This window comes from Trichosurus vulpecula, chromosome 2, assembly GCF_011100635.1.
Source record: "Trichosurus vulpecula isolate mTriVul1 chromosome 2, mTriVul1.pri, whole genome shotgun sequence".
Classification (NCBI taxonomy): Eukaryota; Metazoa; Chordata; class Mammalia; order Diprotodontia; family Phalangeridae; genus Trichosurus; species Trichosurus vulpecula.
Genome location: NC_050574.1, coordinates 352,912,703 through 352,939,619, shown reverse-complemented (window position 1 = coordinate 352,939,619; position 26,917 = coordinate 352,912,703). Strand labels below are relative to the sequence as shown.

The 26,917-nt window shown below is 39.7% G+C and overlaps 1 protein-coding gene across 1 annotated transcript in view; it reads right to left on the bottom strand.

Annotated features, from left to right (window-relative positions):
* Positions 1-26,917, bottom strand: part of MYH15 (myosin heavy chain 15) — a 110,216-nt gene that overhangs the window by 50,358 nt on the left and 32,941 nt on the right. The window contains 6 exon segments of the mRNA XM_036744129.1: positions 6,956-7,152; positions 9,245-9,363; positions 9,448-9,574; positions 18,010-18,399; positions 20,782-20,872; positions 23,606-23,751. Coding sequence (XP_036600024.1) covers positions 6,956-7,152; positions 9,245-9,363; positions 9,448-9,574; positions 18,010-18,399; positions 20,782-20,872; positions 23,606-23,751 — 1,070 coding nt within the window.

Here is a 26,917-nt window from a genome sequence, read left to right as displayed (position 1 = left end):
CCTTATATCAATTGGCAACTTTACAACTTCTACACGCTGCTCTCAGTATTTCTTTTTGGGATCAAGCAGAATAAATCTAATTCTAATTCCATGTTACAGCCTTTTAAATACTTGAAGATAGTTGTCATATCTTCTCTCCTCTGGGCTAAACATGCCTAGGTTCCTTTAAGTAGTTCTCCAGTGGCAAATACCTGATCAAATACAAAGGAAATCCATGTTGAAGGTGACAGAATTTTAAAGCCACTTAAAGATTGATTTTTTCAAGTCCTTCAAGAGAGGAAGATTATAAAACATTAGAAAAATCCACAGACAGTATTAATAAGAGAGAGAGAGAGAGAGAGAGAGAGAGAGAGAGAGAGAGAGCGAGAGAGAGAGAGAGAGAGAGAGAGAGAGAGAGAGAGAGAGAGAGAGAGAGAGGGAGGGAGAGAGGGAGGGAGGGGGAAAGAGGGAGGCAGGGAGAGGGAGAGAGAGAGAGGAAGAAAGAGATGATTAAGAAGATTTCAATTAACTACTGACCCAAAAACCTACTATCTCACTGTTGTAAAATCATTGAGAATGTCCTGAGCGTGCAGTCAGGGAATCCTTGATGACACCCTAGCAGGGCAGCTAGGTGGCACAATGGATAGAGGGCAGGACCTGGAATAAAGAAGACTCATCTTTATGAGTTTCTATCTGGATTCAAACACTTGTTAGCTGTTTAACCCTGTTTGCCTCAGTTTCTTCATCTGTAAAATGAGCTGGGGAAAGAAATGGCAAACCACTCCAGTATCTTTGCCAAGAAAACCCCAGACAGGGTCACAAAGAGTCGGACATGATGGAAAACACCTAACAACGCCAATCCTTGATTGTTATAATAAGACATGATTGTTATGATATGAGAGAGAAGTAGACTTTCATAGATAATATTCTATAGCAGACCACAACTTTGCAGCCACAAAATTGATTGAAATGTGTAAAGTTTTCACTATTCGTTTTATTTTATTTCAACCAACACATATTAAATGCCTACATGTACAAGCCAATGAGTCAAATGCTTTTTTTATTACTCATAAGAGTAAAATACAGCCTGAAATGTATTTCTCTAATAAAATGTCTCCCATGCATGTGTTAGTCATATAAAATTACTTGATAAATTCAACTATTAAGAGTTTGGTTTCTAGATCCCTCAGGTTAGCCATATTAATCAATCAAGGCAATGTTTTATAACATCCTTATCAAAGGTGCTTGCCATTTCTAATAAAAGTGTTCTGCTCAGAGTCCAAAGGAGAAAAGGATTTCCTATAGATGATGAGGTTCTCCAAATATTCCTGGCCGCAGATAATACAGTGTTGTGTGTATTACACCACATCTTGGAATATCCCTCTAGATCCAATGAGTCACCAGAACTCTACCACCTCCCACCTTGACTATCACACAGAACCACCAACTTACCATCTGCCCTTCTCACACCATATGCATACAGACCCTCTGCCCATCTCTCCTACTTTGCACCTTTTGTTCAGGGATTCGTAATCAAATCAACATTACCTTTCCTACTGTGAAACATGTGACAACCTATTAGTCTAGAGCTCCACTCAAAAGTCCCGGGATTCTGCGTTGTAGGCTACCTATGTTGAATCTCCTTTCCATGGCCTTATTCATCCTTTTCATTCCCCTAATCGCATTCTATCCTGACCTTCCATTTTGCCCTCTGGAACCCCCAATCTATTGCTCCTCATGTTAAATCTCTGCCCTTCCCCTAGAAATCTCTATTAAATTTTCTACATGCATTTTCTTCCTCCTCAACAGTACAAAAGCTCCTGAAGGGGGACTTTTTTGTTTTTGTCTTTGTATCTCCAGTTCCTAACATGGTTAATGGTGCATTGTAGGCACTTAATAAATGCCCACTGAATTTAATTGAATTGAACACTACAGTGATACCCTAGTGAGTTTCATAACCACTCAAGAGACTGGCACAGAAACAGGCTGACACAGACTGACAAGCAGGGGAAAATCAAGTAGATGAAGAATGAATATTTTCAGATTATGAAATGCATTTGGATGGACAGTACATTGAGTTATTCGATCAGTTCATATATTTTAGGCAGACACTGAATATGGGCAATGAACTGGGCTCAGACTTGAATAGGATGAGGAGATGGGGCTGCATCACATTTGGGAAATTGCATGGCTCTTTCAATGATCTCAAACTACTCCCCGCTTGCCAGAGTACATCTTTTTAACATGAATATTCTCCTGATGATGCTGTACGGCTGCAAATCATGAAACATGATGGCCCCAAAAGAACTAAAAATTTCAAGTGGTCCAAGAACAATGGAAAAATGCATGGTAGATACAAATGGGTTGAGCAGGTTATGTAGAGGTGCCATAGCACTTTCTCATGCACAGAAAACATCACCCAAAACATACTTCTGCTGGAAAGGAGATGGGCCAGTTATGCCATTGAGAGAGAGGGATGACAGAGGGACGTTCTGAGTATTACACTGGCTGCTCATGAAATACTCAAAGACCCAGGTGAAGACCCCTACAACACTGGGCAGACAGGAATGATAATAGCAGTTCTTTTATGATGTTGTTGTGTGGGTCAAATGAGATAATGTATGAAAAGTATTTTTTAACCTTAAAACACTATGCAAATGACAGGTATGTACCCTCTATAGAGGGATACTTGCCCTATGTGGAGGAAGAACACAGATGCCTGTACGACTTATCTTCAGGTTAAGAAGGCATGGATGCATGATGGTCTGTACCCATGAAGAGAATATTACTACTATAATGAGCTGCAATGAGGCAACTAGGGGCATAGTTGATAGTGTCAGAACTTGGAGTCAAGAAGAGCTGAATTCCAATTCAGCCTCAGACCCTCACTAGCTGTGTGACCCTGGGGAAGTCACGCAGCCTCTTGGAGCCCTAGCTTCCTTATCTATAAAATGGACGTAATGATAGCATTGACCTGTAAAGATCGACTTGTAAAGATCAAATCAAACTATCCATGTAAAGCACTTTGTAAACCTTAAAATGTTCTAGAAAATGTGAGCTATTCTCACTGTTGAGCTCATAGCTCCATTGAAATCTATTCAGCACTTCAATGTTCACAAGGGGCTTTTCAAAACAACCTTGTCAGAGTTACCAAAGGCAATATTATTCCCACTATACATATGAGGAAACTAAGATTCAGCAATATTAAGTGATTTGCCTAGAGTTATACCACTGACGAGTCTGGATTTGAACCCACATCTTCTTGTTCTAAATTGAGTACCCTTTCTATACCACGCTGTAATAAATTGAAACCCAATACGATAGTTGAAAGATAGGCTCATGGATTTTAGTCTGGAAGGGATCTCAGAGTTATTTTGTCCAGTTTCTTCATTTGATAATACTGATACATAGAGAAAAATTCCTGTCCTGTTTTGTTTTATGATATCTCACTTGGTAATATCATCAGCTCCCATGGCTTCAGTTATTATGCTATGCAGATTATATATGTATATATATATGCATATGTGTATATATATAAAATATTAATATGTACTAGGGATAGATATATACATACACACATATATACTATATATTTGTATATATGCAGATGTGTGTATATATATATATACGAAATATGAATATGTACTAGGGATGTATATATACATATACACACATATATACATACACACACACAGATATATATATACACACACACACACACACACACACACACACACACACACACACACACATAGGCACATATATCCAGCCCTAGTTTGTCTCCTGAGCTCCAGTCCTGTATCACTAATCGCCTTTTTTGGGGCATCTCAAACTCGACATGTTTAAAAGTTTAGAAGTACCATCCTTAAAGTCACACAGGCTCACAACCAGGGCATCATTCTCAATACCGTGCTTGCATTCACCCTACGTATATAATCTGTTACCAAATCTTGTTACTCTTTTCCCTGTGTCTCCTGTATACATCTCCTTCCCTCCACTTACACAGCCATTACCCTAGCTCAAGCCCTCATTGCCCCTCACCTGAATTACTACAATAACCTCATAATTAGTTTCCCTTAAATCTCTTCCCAACTCCATTCCATCATCCACTCAGTTGCCAGAGTAATTTTCCAAAAGACAAAGTATGATCCTGTTACCCACCCGGTGATAAATTCCAGTGGCCCTCTATTCCCCATTTGGCATTTAAAATGCTTCATAACCTGGCCTTTCCAGTGTTCTTATACTTTGATCTCTACATACTTTATGATCCAGATACAATGCTATACTTTGCACACAACACTCCATTTTCCACCTGTGCCTTTGCATAGGCTGTTCCTTATGCCTGGAATGATTTTCCTCCTCACTTTTACTTCTTGGTTTCCCTGGCTTCCTTCAATCGGTCAGTCATTAAGCATTATTTAAGCACCTACTATGTAACAGGCACTATGCTAAGTGCTGGAGATATGGGCGAAAACAGTCACTGTTTTCAAGGAGCTTACATTCTAAGGACTTCAAGCCTGAGCTCCAGTTCTGCTTTCTTTAGGAGCCTTTCCCAGTCTCCCCAACTTTTAGTTGGCCACTCCTGCTAAGAGTTGCCTACTAGGAGTTGCCGTTCCTACTAAGATTTTTTGGCCATCTACTTGGTATACATCTTGTATGTACCTCATTATTCACACATCATCTCTCCTCCTAGAATGTGATCTCTTTAAGGACAGGGGTTGCTTCTTGCCTTTCTTTGTCTCCCAGGACTTAGCATGATGTCTGACGTGGAGTAAATGCTTAATAAATGTTTTTGATTGATTTGTTGCTAAGTATTTAAGTATTGAATCTGTGCATAGCATTTGAGGGGTGCTGGAGGGAAGCATAAAAAGCCATATATAATATAGATCCCTCCCTCAAGAAACTTGTTATTTGGAAGAAGTAAAAAGGAAACACTAGAATGGGAATAAAGTAGCCTACGTTCTACTTTAACAAAGAGCAAACAGACAGATCCTATCCTCAGTTTCCCAAATTTAAAGTGGGTGTGCTGAAATGTGTGCCATCTACATCCTGACATGTTTATGAAACAGTGAGCTTCCCCTTAAGTTTCTGAGATGAAAGCATGATCTAGACAGAGCCTGATTTATTTATTTTTGCTACTATTTAAGAAGAGAGAAAATAAATTCTCTACAAGCCATTAATGACAAATAATGGATGGATTGATATCCCTGACCTAATTAACATCTATTCACTCCAAGACCAACTCCAACAGAACGATGTAATCATCAAACCAGACTCACTCTCATTTGCTCCTCTGCTCTCCTTAAAAAAAATGTAAAATCTCATCAAAGTAAAATGAAAGATAGCTGCCTTTCCCATCCACCTTCCATCATTAGAGGAGGAAGAATCTCACTTCAAAAGCAAATGCTATATTTAGAGTTGAGGAGGCATTTCATTTCAAAGTCCCACTTCTCTATTGCCCACAGTTTTCAATAACATCTGATGCAGGTATTTTTAGTGTCTGTCATCCCAGAACCCTTTTAAAATGACTGTGGATATAGAGACAGATCACTTTGTACACCTCTGGGACAGAATACAGCTGCTGCTCAGGGACTGCTTTGTGGGAGGGATTGAAAAGAGAGAATGCCATCAGTTGAAGCCAGAAGAGGAGTTTAGTTGTCCGCTCTGGATTTGGGCCAAGATAGCGAGCGAAGGACTTGTTCTTTTGAGCAAAGCTGTTGTGATCACAGGCCCTCATGGCAACTGTCTGACGTCTTTGCTGAAATATACCCAGTTCTTCAGGATCTCAGAACAAAATGCTTCAGTGGCTATGTTTGATGCTTTACTAGTGACCCTCTGAGCCAGCTGGGAACCTACATTTCTGGAGTTTCTATGGAAAACCAGAAAAATCTTTGCATCAAGTTGTCAGTGAAATTCATTTTCTAACCATAGCATTTAGCTTGGGTGGCCTGAGTATGCTTTAGGGTTATTGTTGTTGTTTGTTTGATTTAAGCAGGAGGCAGCAGGGTATACTGTATGGCAGAAGGATCACTGGCTTTGCTATCAGTAGATTTGGGTTAAAACTCTGCTTTTGACATTTACTGCCTGTGTGATCTTGGACAAATTACAACCTCTCCATGGCTCAGCTTCCTGTAAAAGGAGAGGGCTGGGCTCTGTGATATTGAAGGTCCCTTCCAACTCAAAATCTATGACCTTGTGGAGACCTAGGTACAAAGGCTGCCTCTGTCATTAACTACATAGGTGCCCTTAGGCAAATCACCTAACCTCTCTGGGCATCATTTTCCTCATCTGTAAAATGAAGGCATTGAATTAGATGACCTAGGTGGCTTAGTTGATAGAGCGCTGCACCTGGAGTCAGGAAGACCAGAGTTCAAATTCAACCTCAGATACTTATTAGCTATGTGACCCTTAGCAAGTCACTTAATCTCTGTTTGCCTAAATCCACTAGAGAAGGGAATGGCAAGCCACTCCAGTATCTTCACCAAGAAAACCCCGTGAACAATGACCTGGTGCACCGTGGTCCACAGGATTGCAGAGATAGACATGATTGGACAACGATAACAAAGTTTCCTTCCAGATCTAAATCTATGATCTTTAGATTTTTTTTTATAATAATTGAATCTTTTCAGTACCCTGAAACAAAAATTGTAGGTAGAAAGGTATTATCAGAAGTCTATGACCCACTTTTCACTGACCTCTTATAAACCATGCATATGAGCGTGCCTAAGTGCAGAGACATGATGGCTATGTACAGTACACCCACATACTCATACATATGCATACACACATGCACACATGCACACACTTACACACACAGATATAGGCCCAATTATTTTAGCATCCAGAGTGGAACACGTCTATAAGACGTAAGGGCATCTTTCCAAGCCATATTAGTCAAATCCTGATCTTTTCACTCATCAACAGAATTAGCTGGAATACTAAGTTCATCACCAAGTCTGAGAGCAGCACCACTTACTTGGTGTCCTCAAAGTCTTTATTCTTCTGGGGAGTCTGTGTCTCATAGTGGGTCCCCCAGTGCACCACTTCTGCATGCCCCTTGGTCAAAGTCCACGGCAGCTCAGTCTTGGCCTCAAGTTCTTCCCTATATTGCCCCTTCAGGAGGTCATAATCATGTTTTGCCGACTGCAGGGCATGTGCAAGAACTTTCTTGGACTACAAGGGACAAAGGTACCTTTGTTAATTACAGCTTGGGAATGGGCCAAACCACCCATAAAAACAAAGTCCAACAATATATTCTATTCCCAATACAGGGTACAATGAAATGGAAAAATTTGGGACTATAGAACACTGGACCAAGAAAGGAAAGATTAAATGTTTTTTTTTAATTGCTGCTTTTATAATTATGTGGGGGAGATTAATTTGTTCGAGCTTGTCCTTGTTAGAATATTTGGACACCTTGGGCATGTAGACAAATAATTCCAAAAAGAAGGGAACAGAACTTTAAAGTGAAAATAGTCATTATCCTTTAGGCAACAAGAAATAAGTCTTATAATATGTATGAGTCTAAAAAGGTCACAGAGGCTTTCCCTTATAGCATATCTCCTCTTGCCTTCAGAGAATCCCAGCATGAAAAGGGAAATCAGAACCCTCATCCAAACCTTATCTGACCAAGAATGCTTTCTATAGTATCCCTGCCAAGGATCGTCCAACCTTGTTTGAAGACCTGTTGTAAAGAAGAATGATTTCCAGCAAAACAAATCGAATCTCCCTTCCATGTAAAAGCTTTTCAAAGACTTAGTCATGGGATAATGAACTTAAAGCTTGAAGGGGCTTTAGGAGCTGAGGAAACTTAGCCCTATAGAAATTAAGTATCATTCTTGGTATCTCTCATGCTTAGCATAGTGCCTGGTACACATAGTAGGCACTTAACAAATGCTTGTTGATTTTTCCATTTCTACCATTTTGATTTAGAGATAGAAGGAAGGTCATGGTCCAAACCTGTTGTTTTACAGATGAGGAAACTGAAGCCTGAGGAAGGTAAGCTACTTGCCTAAGGTCATTCAGGTAGTGAGCATCAGAGAGAGGATTGAAACCCAGGTCCTCTGATTCCAAATCCAGTACTCTTTCCAATGTACTGGACTTCCTCATAAGCTATCATATCCCACTTAAATCTTCTCTTCAGTTCTTGAAACCTCTATTTGTGTGACCCGGTCACTAGCATCCCTAACATCCTTTTGCCCTTTTCTGAATGATGTCTAGCCTGGTGATCCAGTCAACCCAGCAGCGTATTTTCATTAAAAAAAAACCTCATCTGGTAAGCAAAATGATAACATTTTACAGAGAGCTGACTGAAGGAGTTTCTAAAAATATCCAAGGATATTTTACAGAGATTTGCCATAACTCTGTTCTTGAAACCCATGACTTATTGGTGGGACCACTTTATACCAGGGTTATTTTTGTCTTTTGGTAATTAAATCTCCTTGAATGGGTTATTAGTTGAAACTGTCATACTGAATTTTATTTTATAATGTATCATGAGAGCAGTATTGATCGGGACCCTCAAGAAACTAGATTTCTCTTGTCCTAACTCTGATATTACCTACCTTTGTGATTCTGGGCAAATGACATAACCTCTTTGGGTATCAGTTTCTACATCACTAAAATAAAAAGGTTGGATGAGATGATTTCTAAAGTCCTTCTTGAGTCTGGAGGTGTATTATTCCAAGTTGTCATACCTCAATCGCCCGTGCTAATTGAGATTCTGTTGCCACTGGTATTGCTTAATAACAATTTATCTTCTCTCAGAGGAAGCCATAGTTATTATTTTTATGATTTGCTGATAACTTTAACAACAAATCCCAAAATATTGCTGATCAAATAAAGCCACACAGTTATCATTCTGCCTTCCACATACATTCAATCAAACATTTCATTAAACACTTCACCTTCAGGGATTTACTTTTCTAAATGCCTAAAACTTTTCCTTCTCCTTACCTTTTTCTGTAGTGATAAAAGCAGAATGGATAAATATGCCTTACTGGCCCTTAATCTGACACACAGACTACGGAGAAAATTTGAATTCCTAAGGCAGAACGCTTAGTAATCAAAGTTGATTTGTGAGTATTGAAATCTTCCTGATACATGCAGTGCCCAACCTCTGTTTTCCTATAACTTGAAAAAGAAAGTACCTTTCCTAATTCATTTGAAACTAAAAGCCTTTCAGGACATCTCAGGCCTAATTGAGAAAAAAAAATTGTTTGGTTCTCATAGATGAGTTTCTACTATGAAAGAAGAAAATCATTACTTCAGTCTCTTGCTCCAGAAGCCTTCTCAGTTCTTCAATATGTAGAGTAAAGTTACTCTTTCCTCTGGAAAGTTTGCTTATCAGAGTCTCCTTCTCTTCCAGCTGTCTTGAGAAATCGTCTAAAGAAAAAATTCACCAAATGAGTCATTTGAGACCTTCCTGGGCTCCATCCCTTGCTTCCCTCACTTCGTATATTGACCTACCTTTTTCACTCTCAAGCTTTGACTTCTGGGTGGTAACATCATTTACCAATCTGTCCATCTCTTCAAGTCTAACATTTGTTTCATTAATTTGGTTTTCAAACAGTTTACAGAGCTTCTCAGCCTTTGACTAAGCGTTAGGAAGGAAAAAGACAGGAAGTTGATTATAGCAGAGTGACCTATTTTTAGAACAAAGGAATCCATCTTTGTTCTTGATTTAGTCCTCAGACTAGCTCGCAGATACAAGTGCATCTGATGGTTGTCTGGGAGGAAAACACACAGATGATTCAGTAGTAGGACTGATTTATTGAATCCTAGGATAGGACTGAACCTGTGATTTCACTGGTATGGGGAATTCCCAGGGGAGGACACTCCCTCTACCAATGCAGGTCAGCACATCATGGTCTTAGAGAATTGCCTAGAGCACTGAGTTGTTAAGTGTCTTGCTTGGGGTCACACAGGATGCACGGTGTGAGAGGAAGGATTTTAACTCTGGTCTTCCTGGCTCTGCTACTGCTTCTCTTATTACTGAAGCAACGTAGGGTAATGGAAGAATTCATTCATTTCTTCAGAGATTGGGAAAGAAGCCCTAGCAAGATGCCCTCTTAACCCAGGTCCTTGTTTCATGGCCTTGGGAATGTCTCATACACTGAAGAGCCAAGAAAAATGAAGACCATTAGTAGAACATATCTATCCCACCCTGAACAATCCATCCTTCTCTGGTCCTGAGGCACCTTATACCCTTCAGAAGGCTTGGATGGTTACATACCAGCAATGCCCTCCTGATCTAACTAAATCTAACTAAGAGCTTTTCTTTCTTCCGCCTTACTTCCTAGGGTAGCCTTATGTGAAGCAACTCAAGGGTTAGCAAAGTTAAGAGGGACTTTAAGACATGAGACCTTATCCCTGGGTGCCACAGGATAAGTGATAGTTACATGCCATACTGGTGTGGTTATGTGTGCGCGCGTGTGTGTGTGTAGTTCAATTGCTGCTTAATGAAAGATGCATAGATTTTAGGGACCTATGAGACCCAATTCAACTCCCTAATTTTAAAGATGAGGAAACCCAGGCCCAGATATGCAAAGTGACTTGCCTACAGTCACAAAGGTGGTAGGAAAGTAACAGAGCCAGGATTTGAATTTCAAAATTCATTCCATCATTTGCCTCTGCTCTATGGGCGATTTCAAGCCAGGGTTGAGCAGGGCAAGTGACTTGCCTTGGCTGGCCTATAGAGTGAAGACCGAGGAGCATTGCTGCTTTCCCTGCTGGACTTAAGAGCACTGACCACATAAAGACACTTCCTAAATTAAAAGCAAGTGTAAGAAATTATAGTATCAGATCCCTTGCCCAGGCCTCAGAGCAGAGATGAGGAAGAGGTCTGAGTTCTGAGAACCTGGTCCAAACACCACAAACCCATCCAAAGAAGGTACTGAAGCACAACCAGGTATTAAAAGTGAGGCAATCCCATGAAAGCCTAGGAAGGGCCCTTTAAATGAGGAAGGGCTTAATCAGTAAGCCCGATTTCCTTCAGCTTAAAGACAGTTGTCAGTGCACTTGCTGTGGTTGCTTCAGAGAGCGTTCCTGCATTGACAGAGATTAACCCCAATCTCTGATGCTGCCCAAGATTCCTCCAAACTATCTTGGATTCTCCAGAGGAGGATATGAGCCCTAGGCTTAAAGCCAGGAAAACCTGGGTTCGAGTCTTGCCTCAGAAACTTGCTAGCCATTTGATCCCAGGAAAGGTGCTTAACTTCACAGAGCTCTAGCTTCCTTGTCTATAAAATGGAGGGGGGGGGGGGAAGGATCGTGCCTACCTCCCAGGACTGTTGTGAAAAATGAAGAAGATGATGTGTGTAGAGCACCTTGAGAACCACGAAGCTCTGTATCATTACATAAATGCTGTTGCTATTGTTATTCACCCTCACCCTTTACTTGCTTGGCAGTGATCGGGTGGACAGACCAAGCTTCCCCATCAGGCTTAACTCTTTTTTTGTTTGTTTGTCTTTGTTTTTTAATTTTTTTAGGCTTAACTCTTTGGGACCCACATCAGTAGCCTCATCCAGACCAATTGATTGCCTGAATTAGATGCAACCCCTAAAATTGGGTACATTGAAAAAGTAGAGGTGTTGTTTTCACCTATTGAGATTGTTCACAAAGACCTCTAATTTGGGGGCCCTCTCTCACATTCATAAGGCTCATTTAAGACACCCCTGTTGGTACCCATAGCTTTAACTTCTATGCCCCATGCTATACTCAAATGGTCCTCATTGGCCAATCTCAAATGTTTCCCTGACTATGTAGTTGCTGTTTGTCCTTCATTCTTGAAGAAGACCATGATATCAGGAAGATGATGTCATGACTTGCAAGTGACTTGGATTCGAGGGAGGGAGGACTGTGCAAAGTCACCAGCTTCACTTTCTCCTCTGGAGCCATTTGGGTCCAGTGGCAAGATATAGATCAGGATGCCTGGAGATGGGCCCCATCCCTGCCTATGAAATTAGAGATGAATGACCAATCAGATTTTCCTGAATGAGAACTCCCCACTTCATATAAAACCATGTCTATCCACATGAGCTGTGTGAAATGATGAAGGAAACTAGGTGTCCTACCCTCCAAAAAGGAAGCTTAGCATGAGACAAATCCAAATTGTAGCCTCTTACAGAACCATCTCTGATCTCCTTGTTCTTTGTGCTGTGCCCTGAAGGTCTTCACACGTGAAGTTCTGAGGTGGCCAAGTGGTACAGTGGATAGAGCTCTGGGCCTGGAGTCAGGAAGACCTCAGTTCAGATCTAGCCTCTACTAGTTGGGTGACCTTAGGCAAGTCACTTAACCTTTGTTAACCTCAGTTTCCTCAATTTCAAATTAAGGATAATAATAACACCTACCTCCCAGGGATGTTGTGAGGATTGGATGAGATATTCGTAAAGTGCTTAGGAAAGTGCCTGAAACATAGTAGGCACTTAATAAATGCTCGTTCCCTTCTTTCCTCCTTGACTGTATCTTTGATTGTTCCTGCCCACCCATAGGTTCTCATTTTGGACCTTATTCCTTACTTGGTTTCAGTTATAAAATGTGGCCATAATAAAGGTCTCCTGATTTTAGCATTACTGACTGTTCTATCACTTTTGCAAAAGTCTCTGAGTACTAAAGCAGCTGAAATGGTCTAAGGCATCCAACATAGTTAGTTTGCATCTTGGTTATTGCTGTATAACAAGGCAAAAAGTAGTAAAATTATTTGGGTGTATATTATCTGGTTTGTGAATTCTTTGCTGAATAGTATACTTACTATATAACCATACTTTTATGGAATTGATTAGCTAGAGAGGTAAAAGATAAAGAGCTCTGGAATGAGAAGACCTGGTTTTGATAAGCCATTTAACCTCTCTGAGCCTCCATTTCTTAATCTGTAAATAGGGATGATAAGTGTATGCCCAACCTACCTTGTGTGGATCACTGGATGGGTCCAATGGTAGAATATATGAAAAGTATTTTACTAAGTGCTCTGTAGATGTAAGGTGCATGCCTTATACTTTGTGACTTATTTGCCTATGCTATATGGCAGGTCTAGAATATGTCTACCTTCTCTCTCTCTCTCTCTCTCTCTCTCTCTCTCTCTCTTCTCTCTCTCTCTCTCTCTCTCTCTGCCTGCTAAATTTCTATCCAATCTTTAAAATGCAACTCAAACGCCACCTTCTCCTTGTAGCCTTCCATGATTCTCCCCATGCGTAATGACTTTCTCTCCCTATTCTCCCTACCCACCAAGCTCCATGAATGCAGCTTCTCTGAACCTCTCATTTTATGTTAGTCTGTAGGTATGGCATATCCCTCTATTACACCAAGTTCCATCTCCCCCAATGCCTAGTAGAGTGGTCTGTACATAATAGGCTCTCAGAAAATATTTGTTAAATTGAATAAAATAGAAATCTAAAAGTTGCTGTTGGATTTTTTTACCTAGCAAGCACCTTGTCACATAATGTACTGACTGACCAAGAGGCAAACACCTGAGCCAGGAAAGCTAGTGCATTGCCTTTAGGAGACTAACAAAGTGTATAACTGACATACTACCAGACTCCAGAGTAGATGGCCTTAACTTTTATGTCATGGGCCCCCTTTGGAGGTCTGGAGAAGTTTCTGGGCCCCTTCTCAGAATGATGTACTTAAATACATAGAATAATGTATACAGAATTACAAAAGAGACCAATGCTAATGAATAGTTATTATCAAAATATTTTTAAAAACCAATTTCACAGACTCCAGGTAAGAACCCTTGCCCTGGAGTAAAACAGATCTATGAAGTGACATTTTGTAGATAACTTTTGTTTTGTAGATAACTACAAAACTGTCCATACCATTGAGCCTGGTAGAGTGTGTGCTTTACTGTCATGGCCTTCCAGAGCCCAAGGTCATCTCCATGGCCACAATGAAGGCCTACTATCCAAGTAAGCCTTATGCCAAAGTCGTTGCCCAAAAAAGGTACCCAACAGATGCTTATTAGACTGAATTGGAATCTAGACAGTCACGGCACTTTGAAACAGCATAGTTCTGCCAGGCTGCATACCTGTCAATAGAGACTTCTAGCAGTTATCCATTCATCCCAGTGGTAGTTAGTAAGCTTAAGAACAAAAGTCAAACATGGTACCCTGGAAGGAGTAGAGTTCTAATCCTGAACCTGTCATTACCTATTTGACTTTAATCAAGTTTCTTCCCCATAGGCCTCTCTTTCCTCCTCTGTCAAACAAGAGGGTTGGACTGAATGGCCTCTCACATACCGATCTCAGATCTTCTAAGTAAGGCTATAATGAACAGGGATGGCAAAAGAAGGCTCTAGGCATGAAATGATTAACTACTGCTTCAAATGATGTTGCATATGGATAGCTTCCTTCAGAGCAATTTTTATTTTTGGTGGTGGAGAGGGGTTAAGTGTAATTGACATGTTATTTCATAGATATAGGGAGCTCCCTAATCAAGAAACTCATTTCACTAATGTAGACTTACAGCCATTCTCCAACTTAGAGCAGGGGTTCTTAACCTGGGATCCATGAATTTGTTTTTAAAAGTATTTTGATAACTATATTTTGATAGAATTGATTTCTTTTGTAACGTTCCATCATTTCAGTTGTGTCTGACTTTCCACGACCTTATTTGGGGTTTTCTTGGCAAAGATACTAAAGTGGTTTGTCATTTCCTTCTCTGGCTCATTTTACAGATGAGGAAACTGAGGCAAACAAGGTTAAAGTGACTTGGCCAGGGTCACATAGCTAGTGGCCATAGTCTGAGGCCAGATTTGAACTCATGTAGATGAGTCTTCCTAATTCCAGGCCTGGTGCTCTGTCCACTGCACTACTTAGCTGCCCTCTTCTTTTGTAATACTATATATTTTGTTTTAAGTATTTCAAATTATTATTCGGAGAAAGATTTCTGAGATATTATACTGAGAAAGGTTTTGGAACACTTCCAAAGGGGTCTGGGACACAAAAAATTTTAAGAACCCCTGTTGTAGAGAGAAACTCCTGGGCACTGAGGGATTGTGACTTGCCCAGGGGCGTGCTACCAGTATGTGTCAAGGGTGGGACTTAACAGGAGTCTTTCTGACCTGGATGCCAGGTCTCTACCCATTACCCAACACTGTTTCTTTGGATACCAGCCTTGTATCTAGCAATCACCCAAGGGGTAGTTGTTTTGAGCCAAGGCTTTGTGCCAATGTAGAGTCCAAGAGGCCAAAGCATTAGTAGTGATTGGTTATAACAAATAGGGATTGCAGCTGCTATCAAATGACAGCCTTTACATGCGTGCAGAATGGAAAAGCAAGCTGGACATGCATCAATCAGTCTCTTCAACCCCACCTGCACACATACACGGCAACAGCCATCGGAAGAACCCATTTCCAATCTGAAGGATGGTGACACCTACTCACAGATAATGAAAGTGAGGCGAACTGACTAAAGTACATATATTCCTTTTTAAACCACTTTGCCCAAGTTTTCTAGTTACATAGGAAAACACTGCCTTCCAGAAATGGACTGCAAAAGCACTAAAACCAACGTGATTTTATAATCATCAGGATAATTGTTCTCACGCCCGTAACCTCAGAATTATCCCAGGCCCCTCTGCCAGCATGACATTGCTTTGAAAATTCTGCCGTTTCCCTGTGCCAGTGTATGTTGGCTTGCTTGGTTACACTTCAGCAGCCAGGCTGAAATAAACAATTCAGAAAGGCTTTCTATAGCATGCAGGTCAGGTAGGGCATTCATAATCAATCCATTTATTCCTTCATTCACTAATTAAATATGTATTGAGTGCCTACTATGTGCAAGGCACTGTAAAGGGATATAAAATATATGAAATAAATCTCTCATACTAGACTGTATATTCTAAGGGCAGGGACCATAAGGCAGGTACATAAATATATTTCAAGATGATGTGATCACAGGAATAGAGACTTAGAGCTGGGAGGGGCCTTATGGGTCATCTAGTCCAACCTCAGTTTATAGATGAGGGAACTAAGGCCTTTAGAAAGGTCAAATGACTTATCCAAGGAGTAAGAACCGGAACCTAGAGTCCTAGGTTTACAAATCTGGCCTTCTTTCCACTGTATCACACACCTGTAATATCTTATTATTAATATGTAAAAAGCCTGAAATGAAAACCACTACTGAAGGAATCTAAGTTCTAAGAGAGTTTCAGAAAGAAAAGAAGTAATTTCTAGTTGATAATGTGGGGGATATTGGTGAAGGTTTCATGGAAGACATGGCATTTGAGTTGGTCCTTGAAAGAGGTCAGGTTTCAATGGGAAGAGGAGGAGGAGGGCATGCCAGAAGAAAGAGTAGCATGAAAGGTTCAGAAATAAGTGAAGAAGTAGGTTTGGAGAAGAAGGGTCAAAGTTGTGTTTGACTGAAACAGATAGCGTATGTAAAAATGGTAGCAGGAGATAAGCATGAACTGGTGGGATAAAGACAGATAAATGAAGACCACCAAACTGTCTCACTCAAGGTTTGTCGAACTGAATTGTTTAATTGAATAGCTAGGGGAATATAGGGTCCCTAGTTAGGATGTTTTCATGAGTTTCTCCAACCCCCAACAGCAGAGGTGGAAAAAGTAAATGAAATATATATGATTAGAGATTGTCTTCAGGGATGTTGTGGAGGCAGCTTGAATTGGCTTGGGAGTATTAACTGTTCAACTTTCAGTGTGAACATTTACACCTCAGAAATGGGCAAATACAATTGAGACTTGGTATGGATGTAATGGAATATTATTGTGACATAAGAAATGGTGAAAGGAGCAGTTTCAGAGAAGCCTGGGAAGATTTTTATGTGAACTGATGCAGAATGAAGTGAGAAAAACCAGAAGAACAATTTATTAACAACAACAACATTACAAAGACAAACAACTTTGAAAGAATTAAGACTTCCAATCAAATGGCAAGCCATGAGAAAAGGAAGCATGCTACCTACTCAATAAAGAGATGATGGAACCAAAATGAAATGAAATATACTTTTTGGATTTGGCCAATGAGAAAATTTGCTTTGCTCAACTATGCATGTGTTACAAAGGTGTGGTTTTTCTTTTTTTTTTCTCAGCTGGGAGTGGGGAAGTGGCAGGGTGACAAAATAAAAACTTATTAATTAAAAAAAAAGTTTAACAAAAAAAGGAATGTACCTTCACCCTGACTTGCATAAAGCTAGCCTCCCCATACAAAGTTCCTGAAGGAAGAATTGCTTACTTGTAATCTGATCACTAATCCTATGGGGTAGGTGCAGTTAGAGCAAAGAGATCAAGCTATGTGTTGCTAATGTGATTCATGAAGAAAAAATGGAAAAGCAGAATGGTGTAACAGAGAAAGTGCTAGATTTGGAGTCAGAGGTCCTGAGTTCTAATCTTGATTTTGCCTTCGGACACCTAATATCTCTGGGTTTCCATTTTCTCATTCTTAAAATAGCCTCCAGGAGACCCTAAATCTATGCCCTTAAGTGTTTTCTGCTAGTGCTGATTGATGAAAAATGCCCACAGAAATGTAGTGGAGAAAGAATAGTTCTCCCTGGGCAGCAGGACTATTGGACAAGTCGTATCTACATATATTCTAGCCTTGGCTGAGCTCCCTTGCAGTAGCCACCCACTGAACTCAGTTGTTTTCCTGACAGGCTCTATCACTAGCAGAAACAGATAGCACAATGTTCCTTATTTGCTTAATCCTGAGTTTCTCTACAAAGACTTTAAGGTGGGCCCATTAGTAATGTGGTTAAGAATGTACATGTCACGGAAATTTCCTATAAAACCATAACAAAACCATAAAGCTATATTACATTTAGAGATTTAGAGCTAGAACGTAGCTCATAGGTTAGTTCCAATTAGTTCTAATACTCTATTTAAGACAAACACAAGTCAAGTCCCATCCAAGCAGTGGACAAATGATTTTAGACACTGGATGACTTCACAAACACAGTCAGTTGATCCTCCACTTCAACACCCAATGGCCTTCAGCCACTGGTAGCCAGACTCTCCCTTCCTTTCTCTTGGCACCCCTCCCCCCATCCCTCCTCCTTAGGGTGACTCCAGAACCCCTACCTTTGCTTTGGCCATCTGCTCCACACTAGTCAGCAGGCCATCCACTTTTAGCTTCAATTCACTCTTCTCTTTCTCCAAGCTCTGTTTGACCCACTGTAGGTTGTCCACCTGCCCCTTCAGCTCCTCCACACTCTCTTTGTGTTTTTTTCTGATGGTGGCAGCTGTGGTATCAAAGTGAAAGGCATCCTCATCCAGGTCTCTTCGAAGCCTCATAAACTCAGGCTCCCTCATCTTATTGATGTCCAGTTGGGTCAGACTGGTGCCCCTGGCCTCTTCCAGCTGCTCATTCATCTCTCCCAATTCATAGGCCAGGTCACTCCTCTGCTTTTCCACCTTGGCTTGTGTTGTTTTTTCATCATCCAGTCCTTTTCCCAATTCCACCATTTGAGCCTGGCAAAACAGTAATAATTTCTCTTTTAGTGTGAAACATGTACCATGTTTTATACTCAGGGAACATTATAATGGCATTATTTATTGGTTCTCATAACTGTGAAAGGTCAGTTGGCTCTTTGGGTACTCATTTTACAGCTAAAGAAAGTGTTGCCAAGAAAGGTTAAGTGACTTGCCCCAAATACAGAACCAGAATTAGAACTCACAGTTCCTGAGCTCTTAGCCTTATATGACGTGTGGTCTCCTTTAATTATATATGGGTTTTTAAAAAAGGAAACTCTTTTCTTAGTCTTTGAAGATAAACTTGCATATAGGTTCATAATGTGTTAGGGTTTTAAAAAAACAAAAAAGAACAATAGAAAGATGGCTCCTTATACAGTAATATCTCATTCACCTGAAGACTGCCTATTTGGCAATGTCAGCTGTTAAGAGCTATGCTAAAAACTCCTCTTTCTGGATGGAGCAGAACAATTTGCCTAAAACTAATTCATCTAAAGTCAATTCCTCTTTAACAAATCCAAGAGCTACAAAGTAAGCAAAAACATCAGCCAAAATAGATGTCACAAAGGTCATGTACTTTATTCAGAGGGACCCCTTCAGGACCTTGGCCAGAGTCTGTAGATTTTAGACACAGCTCTTTTTAGTTTGATCACCTGGTTTCCAAGCTCACAGCAGATTTGAGGAAACAAATTAGAAAATGAGGGAGGAAAGAGAAATTGGGGATTGGAGAGGTAGGCACACTAACAGCGTCAAAAAGTGACAGTTGACAGTGAGGAAGGAGACAGAACAATTATAGAAAGTAGAACTCAAAATGCCTACAGTCTGGATCCATTTAGAGAAGGGCCCCAAACCCTCGTTAACCCTTAAGAACTTCATTAAATTACAGAAGAATAAAATTACTGAAGTTCACCAAGATGACTCTGAGTCATGGGGGAAAATGGGTGTTAGTCAAATTTGTTTTAAGTGAATTGTCCTTCTATCTGATGGATGAGTTTCAACTGTCATTCTATTTGAGGTGTGACTAAAATTAATGATTGGGGGGGGGGTGGTAGCTAAGTGGCACAGTAGACAGAGTGCTGGACCTAGAGTCAGGGAGACTCATCTTTGTGAGTTCAAATCCAGCATCAGACACTTATGAGCTGTGTGACCTTGGGCAAGTCACTTGAGCCTGTTTGCCTCCACTTCCTCTTCTGTAAAATAAGCTAGAGAAGGAATGGCAAACCACTCCAGGATATTTGCCAAGAAAATCCCAAATGGGGTCACAAAGAGTCAGACATGACTGAAAAATGACTCAACAAAATTAATGATTTAGGTGTGACTATAAATTAAGAGGGCTTGCATGGTTAACAGGTGTATATGACCAAATCAGTATTTTCTCCTTCAAAATTGATACCCTAAGAGGCTATATTCTTATTCTAAGGATGCTGCCATTTCTGACATATTTTTGGAACTCATCTTTTAAATATCCTCAATGGTGGTAAATAGTCATCCTTTCAGGGTGAATTTAATTTTTGAAAGCAGATGAAAGTCATTGAGAGCCAATAATGGTGAATTATTAGATTGACAATAATGTTGGGTAATGCCATTTTCAGTCTAAAACAAGGGGTTGGTTTGTTGTTGCTTTTTCTAAGAGTCATTTCATCTTTTAAAATCAGTCTCATTACTTTATAGCACCACACATACACCAATCAGCAGGTATTTATTAGGTACCTATAAATAAGTAATTGCATACATAGCGAATAGAGGTCCATACTTGGAGTTGGAGAGACCTGAGTTCAAGGCCTGACCTTGGCCAACTTTCAGTGCCCCAGGCAACTTTCTCAGATTATAAGTAGATGAGTTGCTGTTCTTCATTGTCGGAAGGGTTTTCTACTCTGGGACCTCCTTATATTGCTATGATAATAATAATGCTATAACAACAACAACTAGCATATACATAGCACTTGAAGATTTGCAAAGCACTTTACTCAAGTTATCTCATTAGATCCTCACTAAAGCCCTGTGAAATAGGTGTTCTTATTATCCCCACTTTACAGATGAAGAAACTGAGACTGAAAGAGATTAAATGAATTGCCAAGGATTACGTACTTAGTAATTGTCTGAAGCAGGATTTGAGATCAGATCTTCTTAATTCCAAATCTAACATTCTACCCACTGTGCCAATTAGCTTCAATTACAGGTCCAAAACAAAAAGAATTCACTGATGAACACAGTGTGTTCTGAGGTTCTTAGCAGTTAGAAGAAATTGCTAACCTCCAATGTCAAGGACTTTTGGTTATAGACAACACATCTATGGAACAGGAAGCCTTGGTAGATACTATAGGATCATCCATTATTGCTTGGTCCAGATCATGAATACAGTATTTGGCTCCTTGAGGTTACCTGAAGCTCCTCCACCATCTTCCGGAACCGGCTAAGGAGGTCCCTCTCGTCTGTGGAATCTGAATGCAGCAGGCCCATTTCCAATTCTCTCCTGTTTTATTTTTTAAGGAGAAAAACCAAGAACAAACAGAAATATGGTTTCTCTACACCTTCAAATTGAACCTCTGGTCAGAGAGGAAAGTTGTTTTTTCTCTCTTAAGTGAAAGTACAACGGCCTTGAAAGAGCAATTTCTAAAGCAAGTATTAGAACTCTGACTTGGGGTGCCCAAGGACTTCTGATTCTATCATCACTGTGTTGAGGAAGGATATGTCTTCAAAAGTAAATGCAACAGACAAAAGGCAGGCAATTATATTTAAATCAATAGCCTTCCCTACCTCCTACCAAATCGTCAACTTTATTACTAATAGTACAATTATAATACAAAGTTACAATATTTTTTTAAAAAACTGAACTATTAGTAAAGACTTTATGTTACATTTTAAGGTTGATGTGTATTATACTTTCTACAAATCCTCAGTTACCTGGAACTACGAGCTTGACTATGTAATATAGGACTTAACACTATACACCCCCACATAACAATAACTCAGACCCAGTCTGCTCATCCCTGATTGTGGCTCTTAATGGTTTTAAGCCAGTTTCATCCTAACCTCAGCCTTACCTTTATGTCCATGTTATCATCCCCATGGCTCAAACCACACACCTGCCCTTAACCTAGCTTTACTCTATCTAGTTCATCTGTTTGCATGTGTGTCATGGACCCCTTTGGCAGCGTGGTGAAGCCGGTGGACCCCGCTTCAACTGCAGCTGGAAGCAGTCCCAGAGCTGCACCACTTCCGTGCCCCCAGGACTGGGGCCAACCATGCACTCCTTTCACTCCGTTCTAGCAGTTCTACCCACTAACCTTCTCTGTTGTCTTTGGCATTTGTGGGTTGAGAAGTCTGGTAACTGCCACAGCGCAATGCTTCAGGGCCCTGTGGCCTGTTCCACCCAGCTCTCAGTCTGGTTGGTCCTGGTGCAGCCCACGCTGGGCTCTGCTCCCCTCCGCTCCCAGCTCCATGTGATAGATCCTTCCCCATGACCATCTAGGCTTTTCTGGGCTGGAGCCCTGCTTCCCTCTGTTATTTCATGGGTTCTGAAGTTCTAGAATTTGTTCAGAGCCATTTTTATAGGTGTTTGGAGGGACTTGGGGGAGAGCTCATGCAAGTCCCTGCTTTCCAGATGCCATCTTGGCTCTGCCCCCCATTAAAGTATTTTTTAAAACGAGTTCCTAGACCTCAGATTAAAAACTTCTGTTTCAAACCCTTATTCTATCTTCATCTTGTACCTCAATAACTATTTCTCCTTTTATTCTGTTCTAAACTAGGGATAGGGGCTGAATCTGTGATTTCATAGGTGTAGATAACTCTCAGGTAAGAAAATTCCCTTTTCCAATGTAGGTTGGTACCATCTCTGCAACTTACAGTCTTAGGGAGTTGCCTTGAGCCCTAAAAAGTCGTGACTTGTCCAGAGTCACACAGACAGTATGTGCCGAGGTTGGTACTCGAAGTCAGGTCTTCCTAAGTCTATGATCAACTTTCTCTCCTTTGTTTTGCTACCTCTAAACCCATTCTAAGTAGCTTTAAAACTTAGAGAAGTTTCATTGCATTCTCCAAATACTTATTGTTGAATGGAGAAGAAAATAATTAGGGGAAAAGCAGGTCAAAAGCAAGAAAACAAGAGAAAAGACATGAGATGTTCTGTAAGGTGATGAGACTGACTTCTCTTCTGCCATTTATGGAATTAGTCTCTTTATAGGCACAGCTTACATATTGCCTTCCCCAACAATGGCAGTACTGTACTGAACAAACTTTCTTTATGAACAAACTTCCAAGAAACACCAACAGAGAGGGGAAGCTGTTAAAAACTGAAGCCCATAGAAATAATCAGGGTGAAGGGTAATGGATAAAATGAGGCTTACCCAACATTCTAGGATGCAAAAAAACAGCCCTAGAAAATTGAAATTCAAAATTCAAAATATTGAAATAATCTTTGTACCAAGTAAGTCTCGATGAAAATACACGATTTCCATGAATTCAAACCAATTTGGTTGGATAGTTGATTCCTGACACCATTTTATAGATATATATATTCTTCTGTCTCTACCCTACCAAAAACCTGGATTTCATCCCAGCTCTCCCAGCTTGGAATGCTGGATCTTTGACTTATTTTATCATTCTATGCCCTTTCCAAGAGGCCTTCCACACCACACTTCCCCAACCCCTTCCAATACCCTTTTTATCATTCTCCCTCAGAAGAATGTAATTTCCTTGAGGGGCAGAATCTTGCTTACTTGCTTTTATTTGTAGACCCTAGTGCTTAGCACTAGCACCAGAATATACCAAGGGCTTAATAAATGCTCTACCTATCTAGATTCTAAAATATGCTTGCCTGTTTTACCTCAGTAATTATATCCATTACCTCATTTAAATTTTTTCTTCCTCTTGCTCAACACCGCTGGGATTCTTACTGCTGCACAAAGTGAGCATCCTCTTGGCCATAGCCCTTTGCTGGTCCTGTCTTTAGCCCACCCCCCAAATATTTCCAGGGGAATCAGACAGTTGCCTTAATCCAACCACACACTCCTCCTTAGCACATTTGTTCTTCCTTTTAGCTCTTTTGCCAAGACCCTATATAAGTACAATTTTTTAAGATCTGTTATCTTTCCCTAGAGTCATTAAAAATGAGGCATTGGGAGCACAAGAGTGAACAAAACAGATTAGTTGCTCCTCCCAGCATGTACTGTGGTTCCTAAATTATCTGACCAACAGAAAGGTACCTTACTTTTCTAATTTTTCATCTAGTTGCTGCTGGTCATTTTCCAGATCCATGATGCTTTCCTGGCTTAGATCTAAATCACCCCCCAGTTTCTCCTTTTGCCATTCCAGGTCCATCTTTATTTTCTTCTCCTGCTCATAGACACCCTCAAGCTGACAAAAGAAAAATTAGTTATTGTTAACTAAATGATTAATGACATTGAGATGCTCAAAACTCTTGCAGAATGTTAGTGTGTATAGTATACTTAAAACCCAGAGAAGAGGAAAGAACAAAAACCATACACTGTAAATAATATCAATGTATATACATTCTACTCTCTATAATATGTGCATATATTTGTTATGTTACATGTACACTTTATAATAATTAAAGTATCAATATTATGTGACAATAAATGTTGCAAATATGGTAAATAAATGTTTACACTAACACAAAGGAAAGCTTTGGTAGTATTAATAGGGAGCTTTTTCATTATCACATTTAAAAACAACAAGCATTTCCCTATTTATTATTATTGAACCTACTGTGTGCCTGGTACTCTTTTGAAAACAGGGAATATGTTTTCCTTTCTTTGTATCACCAGCCCTTAGCACGGTGCCTGGCTAGTTAATTGATTGACTGGAAATACAAAGAAAGGCAAGACCATGGTTCTTTCACCTTGAGGACCTTACATTCTAATGGAGGAGACAATATGCAAACTACTACTTATATATTACATATATATACATATATATGTGTGTGTATGTAGATATATATAGATATATACACATGCATATATATATACACACACCATATATTTATTATATACACACAGAGTATAAACAGGAGGTAATTTCAAACGGCAGGAATTAACAGTTTTGCATGGTAGTGGGACATATAGGTGGAAATGACCTATAGATAAAGTCATAGAATCGCAATGAGGGAAAACTCTCTGGAAACTTTATGTAAAGTCATGGAAATTAAAATGGAAGCAGATAAACTTCCTCAGGAAGTATGTTTGCAAAAGGTGAAAGCCCCTAAGAATCCTGGTACTGAGACCCATGGGTTAAGCTCATTTAGAGGGAAAGGGATTGGGGAGGAAAGGGAAGAAAATGAGAGAAGAGAAAGAAAAGCCAGGGAGACACAGGAAAAAGAGAAAATGAAGAGAATACATGACTGACTGTCCACAACTTCAAATGCAGCACAATTTCTAGGAAAAATGAGAACGAACACACACAGAGCTTAAACCAAAACAGACCAAAATATCTCCACTGCATTTAGTTATTATTTTAAGTTATTAACTGCCATGGATTGTAGAATATTCACAAATCAAACATGCACAGTGGGATCTTATATTCCTTATACTTCTCGGTCATGTACGTATAAAAATGTGGTTGGTTATAAATAATCACCTGAAAATTCCTTCCTGTTCCTCTCTAATGTTTTCATTAAGAATGCCTTCAAAGTGTTTATAGACCATTCTGAGAGATTTTATATAGATATGAAAGCCAATATCTGAAGCTGGTAATTACTTCCATCCTCTCATTTACCTTTACAGGGAGTGAGGGAGAGATGAAGGAGAAAAGATCTTCTATATTCTTAGGAGTATAGTATTGATTTTTATATGAACATTTGGTCAGAATTACAGAATTGTGGAGTTGGAAAGGCCTTCAGAAGCCATCTAAACTAACTCCAAACAAAATCCCCTTGCTTAAAGACATCCTATGAAAAGGAACATATCACTTCATCCATAAAATTAGAGAACTGAACTAGATGGTCTATGGAATCACTTCCAATTCTATATCTATGAAACTATGATCCTATGACCTATTAAGACAGCCCACTTCAATTTTGTATAGTTCTAAACTGTTAGGAAATATGCCTTTAAATTAAGCCAAAATCTGACTTTTCACAACTTCCCTACATTTTCCCTAGTTCCATCTTCTTGATCTATGCAGAATAAGTCTGATTGCCTTTCAAACAGTTGTACATAAAGGTCATGTACTCCTTAGGTTTTGTCTGCTTCAGGTGAAAAACACCAGATCCTTCAATCAGTCTTCATATATCATCATCTCAAGGTAGTTCCTACCCTGGATGCTCCCATCTTGACATTTTCCAACTTATCAATGCCCTTCCTAGAATCTGGTACTAAGAACTGGATACACAGCATTATATATGTGGTTGGAACAATGCAGAGTGCAGTACAATTATCACCTCTCTGGTCCTGAACATATGCCTCTCTTAAAGCAACTAAGACCGCATTAATTTTGGAGATCTATTGTATCATATTGTTGACTCATTTGGGACTCGTAATCCAGTCGATTTGGATCAACTGCTATCTAGCCATACCCTTCCATTGATAGATTTAGTTTTTTCAACTCAACTATAGCCCTTTACATTTATTCCTATTAAATTTTCCTTTATTAAGTTTGGCTCCATATTCTAACCTGTTAAGATTTCTTTTGGATCCTAATGGTAGCCTAATATGTTGACCACTTTTCCTAGTTTTGTGCCATGTGAAGATTTTACAAACATATCAAACACATCTTGTTACAGGTCTTTGATAAAAATCTTAGATGGCACAGGATCATAAGGGCCTTCCACTGGAGACTTCCTTCCACAATGACATTGACCTATTAATGACTTACTTTGATGGTCCAGTTGCTCAACTAATTCTGGTGCTGTTATTGTCAACTTCATAGATTCTTTACATAGGAAAATATTTAACTCTTTAGAGGAAAACAGAGTTTAAAAGTTCTCTTCAAACTGTGCCTCCTATACATACATTAAAATTATATATGACAACGAAAATTGTGACTATGGCTATGTCTTTGCTTATTGACACAAAGTTATAGAAGGTGTAGTAGGTGAAGTTGAAAGCCCCAAAAGGATTGCTTATTGATATCAAAGTCCTACAAAAGCCCCAATTCACAGATGAGGTTGTATCAGCTGAATTTATCCCTGGAACATTGCAAAGTCTCCTCCATGGAATCTAAAGCAATGCAAAACAATTTTGGAAACATCCACAATAAAAAAAGAAAAGAAATGTATAAAAACCACATATTGTCCAGCTGATATTTAGTTGAATGGGCAGCCAATCAAAGTAGCCTATCATCATGTATATCCCTGACAGACTAGATAATGGGCTGGCCCAGAATGGAAGAAGATTATACTTAGAAAAAATGAGCAATGCTGTAGATGATCCCAAACTGCTCACTACTTTAAGACTCACATCATTAACATCAATGTTCTTTTGGTGATGCATGTGGCTTTGAGTCATTCAACGCTATGACATCAGAGGAAAAGAAGGTGAATAATCTAAATGGCAATGAAGAAATG